General features: G+C 46.4%; 1 protein-coding gene across 1 annotated transcript in view; it reads left to right on the top strand.

Moving 5' to 3' along the window:
• The first annotated feature begins 219 nt into the window (after nucleotides 1-219).
• ADAMTS5 (ADAM metallopeptidase with thrombospondin type 1 motif 5) overlaps nucleotides 220-10,819 on the top strand; it is a 46,641-nt gene continuing 36,041 nt past the window's right edge. Inside the window, exon 1 of the mRNA XM_425541.8 lies at nucleotides 220-1,747. Within this exon, the coding sequence (XP_425541.6) occupies nucleotides 806-1,747 (942 nt within the window). The 5' untranslated portion in view covers nucleotides 220-805. The remainder of the gene's footprint in view (nucleotides 1,748-10,819) is intronic.

Here is a 10,819-nt window from a genome sequence, read left to right as displayed (position 1 = left end):
GAAATTGCCATTGCAGGATGGCATTCCGCTATAAATTCATTGTTCCACCTCCTCTCATCTTCACATTTCTCTCCCTTCTCCTCTTGTGCACATCGGCAGACTGGGGATAACAACAACAACAACAGAAAGGAGAAGGGGAGGAGGGGGTTCGCACCAAAATCCGGGACGTTTTCCGCTTCTTCGGCTTTTTTTTTTTTTCCTTTTTTTTTTTTTTTCTTTCCCTTTTTAACCATCATCTCACCGGAGACGATCGAAGCGGTGTTTGGTGCCTGAATTTCTCCTCTCCCCTTCTCCTCCTTCTCTTCCAAACCGAAAGGGGCAGAGGAAGGAAGGAGCCGCCGGAGCCGGGGAGCGCGGAGCCGCAGCAGAGCTGCCCTCGTCCCGCTGCTGCCGCTGATGGGGATGAGCCGCTGACTCCAGCAGAGAAGTGCAAGAGGAGCGGGAAGCGCTCAAACTTCTCTGCACGCCGGCTCCGAGCCTCTCTCCTCCTTCCCCTCTCTCCCCCCTCCGCCTCCCCAGCAGCGGGGATTTGCGATTTTCGCCTCTCTCTCTCCTTCCATGTGCTCCTGGCTCTTCCCTGCAGAGAAACACAAAGTTCACACGCGAGCGGCTTTTGTTGACATCCTTCCCTCTCCCGCTCACACTTGACTCCCGCTCAGGAGGCAGAACTTTCTTCTCCTTCGTTTTTTTCCCCCCCTTCCTTCTCCCTTCTTTCCTTCCCCTCTGCACTCCGCCGCCCGGCTCCTTTCCCCCCGCTCCCCGTCCTCTGTGACCATCACCGCCGCTCATCCCTGCTGCCGGGGGCATGCTCCCCGCGCCGCTCTCCCTGCTGCTGGTCGCCCTCCTGTCCCTCGCCCCGGCCCATCCGCCGCCACCTGCCGCCGCCGGAGCTCCGCCGCCGCCCCCCGGGGCCGCCCCAACGCCGCCGCCGCCCCGGCCCGGCCCTCCCCCGGGGCCGCCCCGCGGGGCCAGTGGCGTCGTGCGGCGCCTCGACCCGACCTACGCGGGGGGCGGCAGGGCGGGCTTCGTTCTCTACGCCGGCGGCCGCCGCTTCCTCCTCGACCTGGAGCGCGACGAGGCGCCGGGGGCGCCGCGGAACGGCGGGCCGCCGCGCTGCTACTACCGCGGCACTGTGGACGGCAGCCCGCGCTCCTTGGCTGTCTTCAACCTCTGCGGCGGCCTCGACGGCTTCTTCGCCGTCGGGCGCGCCCGGTACACCGTGAGGCCGGCGCGGCGCGGCGGGGAGGAGGAGGACGAGGGCGGCCCGCGGATCTACGGCGAGGGCCCGGCCCGCGCCCCGCACTTCTTCCGCAGGGAGCGCTTTAGCTTCGAGACGCTGCCGGCCCGCCCCAGCTGCGAGACCCGCGGTCCGGCCGGCGCGGCGACGGCGCCTGAGAGCGGGCGGCGGAGGCGGCGGAGGCGTCGCTCGGTGTCGCGGGCCCGGCAGGTGGAGCTGCTGCTGGTGGCCGACGCGTCCATGGCGCGCAAGTACGGGAAGGGGCTGCAGCACTACCTGCTCACCTTGGCCTCCATCGCCTCGCGGCTCTACGCGCACGCCAGCCTGGAGAACCACGTGCGGCTGGCCGTGGTGAAGGTGGTGGTCTTGGGCGAGAAGGAGAAGGGGCTGGAGGTCAACCGCAATGCCGCCACCACTCTCAAGAACTTCTGCAAGTGGCAGCACCAGCACAACCGCCTCGACGACGACCACGACGAGCACTACGACGCCGCCATCCTCTTCACCCGCGAGGTAGGCATCAACCAGGGCCCGGCGTCCATGCGTGGTGCTTCAAGGGGCGGTGGCGACGCGGCCGCTGTCCAGCACACACTTGGTCTGGTGGCTGCTGCCTGCCCATGTCCTTGTCCCTGTGGCTGGGGAGTGCTGTGGCCCGGGGCTCGGCACCCAGGTGTGCAGCTGCTGGGGTGAAAGTGAAGCTGGAAAGCCAACATGTCATGTACGTGTTGGTGTGTCTCCCCTTCTCTGTGAGGCCATCCATTTTGGCATGGCACTGGGACTGCTGCCAGGGCAGAAAGGCAGTGGTTTGCCAGATCTGAAGCCATCTTCCTTGTTCCCCCTTGGGAAGTGATGCTGTATCCTCTCCCATTGAGCTCGTCATACACAGCCCATATCAGGGAGAGAGCTGCTCCACAAGCTGACCATTCCCCAGCCCATACTGGTCCCTCAGTGAACCTGCTTAGCTGCTAGCAAACCCACGCAGGGCACCGTAAAAGCACATGAGATTTCCTCACTGAGGGGGTTGACGGGCTATTTCCATCACAACAGGCCAGCTCTGCTGCTCTGGAAGCTGGCTGCTGCTCTGTGGTTCAAGGGTAGGGCGCGAATGGAAACCACAGGCAAACAGAGCTGCAGAAGTGGAGTGAGCTGGACTGGTGGCGAGGGGATGCAGCATCCTGCTCCACAGTGAGACATGAGTGTCCCAGCCAGCCGTGGGTCAGAACCCACCAGCCTGAGCCACACAGAGCTGCGCCTCGCTCCCTGCCCACTCGCTAATTAATTGCATCGCCAGAGGTCGTTACGGGACATTGCTGTAGTAGACATGTGGTAGAGTTTATGCAATGAAGTTCTTCTGTAAGACTCTGCCCTCAGCGGTCTGGGTTTGGTGTTTTCTTTTTTTAATTTTTTTTCTTCCTCAAGTATGAAAAAAATAACGGCATGACTTTCCGTTGGTTCGAGTACTCCTGCTTTTCTACATTGCCAGAGCCTGCCAAAAAGGATGCTTGGGATGGTTTGTGGAAGGAGTTGCTCCAGAAGGGGGAAAAAAAGTGCCTGGCGTGCTTTTATAGCTGTAAATAGTTGAAACATTAGGTTCTGTGTCGGTCAGGCGTCCCTTGTGCAACTGGAGCCTTTTTTAGCAGTTTAAAACCCATCATTCCAATTTGCAAGCTTTCATTTTTTTATCATTACAATCTGAACAAAAGCAGGCTACCTAGGGTGGGTCATAGTGTTCTCTCTTTTTGCTAAAAACATCCCTTCCAATGGCTTATTGGTTAAGCTTGGGCCAGAATCCATCACTCTTTCACTAGAGGGTGTGTGTCTCTGCCAGAATTCCCATTTATTTCCTTGGGATTTATTGTGGTTCAGAAACTCCTACAGTGGTAGGCTGTGAGTCCTAGCTTAATGATTTAACTTCTTTGGATTAAGGTAGGATGTGGCTTTAAAGTGCACCTTGCTTTACAGATGCTTATCCGTGATTTTTGCGTGGATGCCCTCATGCCAGAACAAGAGTGCTAATCAGTAACCAGCTTTGAATTACTCCCCAGTAACACATCTTCCATGGGCAGGGTTACTGCTTTCAGATGCGTGCAGTACATCAACTAAGTTTCACCATTCCCCTGGTCTCCTTCCACTCTTAAGATGCAAATGCTGTCTGTGTTGTTACTTAGGGATGTTAGTACTCTGGAAAAGAAAGGCACATGCCTCAGTTTTTCTGGTTTACATGTAGTGCATGCAGCAGAGCAACGCAGGCTAACATAATCTGTTCTGATGACTGGCTGCGTGCACAGGCGCATTGTTTGGCATTGCATGTCAGTATTTGGCTCAGTAAGGACAGGATCGTAGTTTCTTGCTACATGTGTTTATGATGTTCTTTGCGGGGAATCCACACGATTTTTATATGCTTACAGTCAGAATGTCAACATGAATCTATTTGCTCATCTTGGAATGTAAACACAAAAAAAGGGTTAAAGAATGGAAAAGGAGCGGGGATATTTCCTGCAGAAAACAGCCCCACTTTGAGCTCGAGCAAGATTTTTTCCAGTTTAGCTCTTCAATGAAAGTGGCAGCAGTTGGCAGGAGGATCCCACTTTTACAACTATGTTTTGAATGTATGAAGCGCGTTGCTTAGCTACGAGACGCCGAGCCATGGCTGCCTGTTTTGATGGGCTCTGAATACCGTCATGCTAATTTTTGAACATCCAGATGTCTTCCGCTAAATGACTTGTTTTTGAGGCATGGAGTGAATGTGTGAGGTACATTTTCCGTCTTTGTTTACTAACTGAGGCCACCTCAAACTTTGTGTCTCTGTGTCAACAGAATAATATTTGCACATCATTTGTCAACTGAACACATGTCCTCAGCTGTATGTAACTGTTGACATGGAGCTAGAATCTCAGTTACACGTGTCTGTTGCCATACGAGGCTCTGAAGTAATAATTATCTTTATTCTGGGGTGACATTGACTTGGATCTTGTTTTGACATGAAAAGATGCTTGCTCGCAGTTCAGCACCACCGCTTCCTCCTCTTCTATTGTCATTACTTGTTTCAAGATAAATTGATAACCACTGATAGATTAAGGATGCTGGCAGCTCTCTCGTATTGTAAAATCAGTATGAGAGGTCTAAATTACTATAATCATCACTCATGCTGGAAATATTTCCCATGCAAGAAGATTTTTCGAAGGAGGTTTACTGATTCTGGGTTAAAACATCAATTCACCTTTGGTCATAATATGTATTTAATTTGGCAAGTGTTTCAAAGCAATTGTGCTGCAGAGCATAATAAATAGTAAATAAATATGTACCTGAGTTCCATTTGGGGTGATACAGATGATGGTGTAAAAACTGTCTCGATGCTCTGTATTGCTATCAACAGGGGCAAGGGCAGCATAACTCTATCCCTTAACTGCAGTGAATCCCAGGTGTAACTACCAGAAAAGCTACCATAACAGTTGGTTCCTGTTACCCCTATAAACATCAATGAGCACAGAAATGATATGTCACTAAATACTGCAGAAACTCAGTTGCGTTCCACAGCGATTATTTTGAATTCCCCAAATGTACTGTTCCTGGTAATGCCAGTCTGTTGCTTTGACTCAGTATGGCCTGTATTAAGTATGAGAGGGGTCTGACTTACCGGTATCAAGATGTAATAGAAAGGTATCTTAGTTTCAGCTGGGATGGAGTAGCTTTCTTCAGAGTGTCTGGTATGATGCAGTGTTTTGGTTCTAGTAGAAAAACAATGTTGATAACACACTGATGTTTATAGTTGCTGTTAAGCAATGTTGTTCAGAACCAAGGCCATTCTCAGTAAAGGGCCCAAGGAGCTGGGAGGGAACAGAATTAGGACGACTGACTTCAACTGGACAAGGGGATGTTCCGTACCTTTATGACATCAAGTAGAAGGAGTTTTGAAGGGAGTGAGAGTTAACATTTCTATTGTGGCTGGAGGAGCTAGCTGGGCATCGATCAGGGAGTGGTGAGTGGTTGCTTGCACATCGCTTGTTATATACATTCCTATATATATGTATAGTCATTACTATTTTCCTTTTTTCTATCTTAAGAAGCAGTTTTATCTCAACCAGTAAGTTCCACTTTTTTTTTCCTGACTGTCTCCCTCATCCCATTGAGAAGGTGGGGAGTGAACGAACAACTGTTTGGTGCTGAGCCACCTGCTGGGTTAAACCACAACAAATACCATGAACGTTCTTGTTAAAGTGGTTTGCCTTGACAGCCAAGAGAGTACATGGATCCCCTGCTGTTGGACTGCTTTGTGGTTGAGTCCCTGACAGCAGCTGTAAATCCTTAGGTCACATGTATCTTCAGAGCATCCTCCACAGTGTGGAGATGCTAGCACTTGATTATCTAGTGGCCAGGTGAGACCCCACTCTGCTTTATGGTACAGGTGTGGCTGTGTGGTGGGAAGGAAGAAGCATAAGGCATAAGCCCTGCACCCTCAGATATTAGCTCACTTTGTTCTCCAAGTCTGTGAAGTCAACAGCAAATTCCATCTGCTTCAAACGTTCTTCTCATTAACAGCTCTCTGAAGCTGGAAGCAAGTTATCTTCAGTCTTCAGGTTTTTATCAGTGCAACAAATATGTGCCAGATTATTTCGTGCACGGCACAAAAACATATTAGTCCTGACTTGCAAACTGTACGTGAACTCAGACTGTTCTTTTCTGAGATCTTGCCTGCTCTGTAATTATCCTTGAGAATTCATCCAATCTATTTCATTAGTGACCCTTAATTAAATTTCAAGTGAACTATTGAGTGCATCTGGACAAAATCCAGTTCTCTTCCTTTCCCTTTCCTCCTACTCTGAATCATGTGAAAATTAAAAAAAAAAAAAAATATTTCTCACAGTAGTTGTAGGCACCAAGAACAAGAACAGATACTTTCCTAAGTGCTTGCTAGCGTCATCCAGAATAGTACCAGCAAGCCTGACTCTAAAAAGAAGTTCACGCTGGAGCCAAAGGCCACCGTCCTGCCTTTTTCCACACAGTAATTACATGGATCTTACGTGTGTGATTTAGTTTAACTGTCAATCTGACAGTGCTGTTGAAATTTAACAGTGAGCTTTGGATTACCTCAACTCAATAGATGGTTATTTCAATGAGTGGAGCACATGCTTTCTTTGGCTCCACTTCTCTTCTCTTCTCTCTCTCTCTCTCTCTCTCTCTCTCTCTCTGTGTATATATATATGTAAAATCATCTCCTCACAATTCTTAATCTGTAAAGCAGGTCACCATAACAATTGTCAATAAAATATATTTCATTAACGTTTATTATTATTACTTTGAAGAAGTTACGATGTGATATGTCTACCAGTTCAGTAGGTTTTTAACCATTTTTGCAAATCTAATACATTTAGTTGATGTCCCAGGGGAAAATAAAGTGGGGCATTATTTGAGTGGGAGGAGTAGTATAATTGATGCTAATCTACAGAGACTGTGTGAAGTTTCCATGCAAAAGATCAATGGGATAGGCAAGTTAAATCAAACATCTTTCTGTGCTCACCAGTCACCTTTTTCACAACTGAAATTTTGTTTGCCGTTCCCCTTCCCATGCAGAGTCCAAAAGATTTATGTGCATTTTGTTGTTGTTGTTGCTTTTTAAGAATCTGCTTTTCATAATGCTACTGCATTTTCTTTGTATATTTTAGGAGTATGGAAAGTTTTTTTACTTTGTCCATTCAGATCATAAAGGCTTAAGTCCAATTTAGACTCTGTTTCTAATGCTTTACTGCAGAGTGTCCTGGGATGACAGATGCTTAGAACCCCTGTGTCATACAAGGGAAGAGTAGGAGCATGTCTAAGTAACCACTCTTGTGAGGAGGTCCCAACAGGACATCACCAAAACACTGAATCTTCTTGAATTTCTCCTAGAATTCAGAAAGACAATTCATTGTGTTTGAGATTTGAATACCCCTGATTTATTTCTGGCTTTAAGAGAGTAACCTGAAAGGAAGGTGACCTCCGTTTTCAGGTTGAACTACTTTGGTTTGGTAGAGGCAGGTATCACCACTCCAGTTTCTCCCAAAAGTTAACCAGACTTCATTTTTCCTCTAAAAATGTGTTGGCAAGGGTGAAGCAGTATTTCGGTGGATCTAGCTGGAGTCCTTTCCTTCACAGTGATGGCTAGGCTCTGTGCTAGTGCCCTTACCTGGACATCCACATTTAAGACCTAGCAGGCTTCCTCCAGAGCAGCGCTGCACCGTTTTTGGCATGTACAGCCTCTCTTTTTAATTGTCATAGTATCAGCTAAAGGGTAAAATAGACCATTTCCTCATTATTTTTTTCACCAGTTAGCCCTTGTTTCCAGTACACATTTTGAGGTACGTCAATTCCAATCTTGTGCTCCTTTTGCCTTCTGGACATCACACACTCTTTAGGTGATACCGGTAATCCTTTCTGTTTGGATGAGCATTAGTCTTTCTATCTCCTTTTTATTAATGTTTGTCTTCAAGTGTTCTGTTCTGTGTTGCTGTGATGTTAATAAACTTCCACCCACTTTCCAGGGTTGAGCATGGAAGGACGGATTTGTGGGTCCTGAGTGCAACCCCACCCTCCTTTTACAGACCTGCAGTGAGAACACTTGCGCAGGAAGCTGGAAAGCTGTGTTTAATTCCTTCCTCTGCTTGAGGGATTTTAGGCCTACATCACCCACCTCCCAGGAGAGGTCCTTAACCAGTAGGTTGTAAGCTGTTCCAGGTGTTAAGGAAACTTTCCACCTCTCTGACCAAAACTATGTCACTATTTAGCAAGTAATTCAAGATACATGTGGTGAGAAGGAGAGAAATCATGACCTGAAGCTGCTGACTGGAGTGTGCTGCTTAGAGCAAGAAAGCCTGCGTTCCCAAAGCATACAGAAGAGTGTTTCCGTAATTTACTGAAAGGCTGTTAAATGTAAAATAACAGAAGCAGACTGAGGAACAGCAACCAAAAATGAAGTCCCTTCACCAGGTGCTGTAAGCACTAACTGCAGCCTGGGCTATGGAAACCTTTGGCACATGGGCTGCAACAGGAGGAGCCCAGCTCCCTGCACACACAGCCACATGCATACCTTCTTTGTAGGCTATAGTCTGGCACTTAGAGGACTTTCTTAAGAAACACACTTCTAAGTATTCTCATCCTTCAAAGGAATTTGAAGTTGAAACTTTTGGGCAGAGGCTTTGCTGGACCATTGTAATGAAACCAGAAAAGCAAGCAAACAAACATAGCGATGTAAAAGCTGTTAGCTGTGATTTAAAATATGGTGATGTGCAACTATGTCCAATAGAAAGTCCAGTTCTGTTGGTGTCTCTTAGATCTGATCTGAGGACATGTGTAGACTTGGGTTCCCACAGGGACAAAGATTGAGAAACACTAAATGTCTGTGCTTTAGTGTAAGCTAAATGCTAAGCTGCTCAGGGCTGTAAAACTGTTTTACTTTGGAGTCCGTAAAGTCACAAACTACAAGCCCTGTGCAGGACAGATAATACAAAGACCAGGGGACATGGGTCGGTTTTGTTCTTCTGCATTTACATTCCACCAAACAGTCCACATTGGTTCTCAAATACTGTTTTGGATCCAGTCCATAGACTCTGGTCAGCTATCAGGTTTCACTTAGCAGTTTGTTCTCATTTTTAACCTTACTGCACAAATCAAAGATTTTCAGGTAAAATAAATTAACTACTTCAAGCAGGAAGCCGCTACAGTTATCTTCATTCACTACAATGCTATGTATATCTGGCAAACAGCCAGCTGCCCTTGATATACTTATGAATGCCAGGAAAACTTGGCCTTTAATAAGCTGTCTAATTAACTACTGGTCTTATGATGTACAGCTCATTTTTCCTGTTGTTCCTTTGCCAAAGCTTAAGGCTTAACATCTATTGTCTCCTATGTAGCAAACGCATTTTCTATTCATTCTTCCATTTTGAAACTACTGTAATCTAGATGAAAGGCCAGATGCTGCATTCTTTCTTCAGAAATATCAAGAAACACCTATTCTTAGAAGTTTCTGCTGCTGCTTGGAGGCAATTAAATGAGCGTACAGATCTGAATAAGAGGCTGACTTTTAAAATGAAAGCTGCACACCACAGCAAAATAGTTGTTAGAAACTGATCTTAAGTATCGTGAGACTTCCTAAAGTTTTTCAAACTAGGAGTTTGAAGAATTGAGGGGACCCAAACATATTTTTTTAATTGCATCATTACATCAAGGCCTTTTTTTTTTTTTTTTTTGCAAATACTACTTTACTTTGGAAAAGTCTGTGACTGCCTTCCAAAACTGCTTAGGAGAACTAAAAATGTGGATATTGATGCTGTTAGCAAATAATCCGTGGCCAGTATGGGTAGAGAAACTGTAAGTCAAAAGAAAATTTGCCAGTTGTAAAAGAGTGGAAGTGTAAACAGGTGTGGTCTTCATAACATCACTGAAAGTCGTGCTGTGGGAAAAGACCATTAACTAGGAAATGATGAGTTAAGCAGGAAAACATCTGATAGCAAAATTTTCAGAATATTTATCTCATATAGGCCACTTGGTAGGCTTCAGTTGTGTATATAATATATAATATGGGATGCTGTGAGTAGAAATATTGTAAATCATACATGGTCAAGAGAAATTAAGAGAGAGTTCAGGATATAATGGAGCCACATCCTGAATAATCTGCCTGGTTATGGACAAACTAGCTTAAAAAAGTCATCCTCATGCAGTCACTGAGTACTGAGCTCTGCAATGAAAATAAGAAGACTCTGTGCATGTTCTCTGTTCAGAGCTTGGTCAACACCCACACTGCTCTAGTAGCAGATGGGCAATCTGTAGATATCCCTCCAGTGACTGTTAACATCCCTCTGTGATTCTATGAATAACAACTTCACACAAATAAGCTAATACCAGAAAATATTTCCTGTCCCAAGACCATTTACAACTCTGCTTCACCACTACCCAGCTGGAATTCAGTAGCTGGAAGCAGGACTCCCCATGCCATCTTGCTTAGTCTGCTGGAGAGGCCCTCCAGATGTGGTGACTTAGCTGGTTGCTGGAAATGCAGTTGTGCTGTATGAATCCACTGCTTTCTGTCCACAGTGCATTTGCTCTCCTCTCTTTTCCCTTATGGGGATCTCTGGTCCCACACTAGTACCTTACCTCTGTCTGGGAGCAACTGTTTACCAACTGCCTGTGGGGTGTTGAGGGAGCTAGCTAGTAAGCAGGATATTCTAGGGGTGACCATTAAGTAATAAAGTCCATCAAGAAGTTTATCTGACCCGAAGCTCAGTTATTCCTAAAGAGAGCATAGAGCCGGCTTTGTTATGTCTAGACATCTGTTATGCAAATAAGCTTGAAGGCTACTAGTAAGATGTTGATATGTTTGGATATGTGTCATACTCTGGGAAATTATGGTAATGGAGGAACAACAACCTGATGAAGTGACTGGAATTCACAGGAAAACTAGGGCGCGTAATGTGGTGTAATGTCAGTAACACATAATGTATGAAAAGTAACCAAACATTGCTATTTCCTTTCGTGCCTGCATATGTGCATAGCTATTTTCTGATGTTTAATGAAGGTGGCATAATGCATAGCTTAGGAAATTTTTAGGAT

Source organism: Gallus gallus, chromosome 1, assembly GCF_016699485.2.
Source record: "Gallus gallus isolate bGalGal1 chromosome 1, bGalGal1.mat.broiler.GRCg7b, whole genome shotgun sequence".
Taxonomy (NCBI): Eukaryota; Metazoa; Chordata; class Aves; order Galliformes; family Phasianidae; genus Gallus; species Gallus gallus.
The sequence above is the reverse complement of the archived record's forward strand: the minus strand, read 5'-3'. Positions and strand labels throughout refer to the sequence as shown.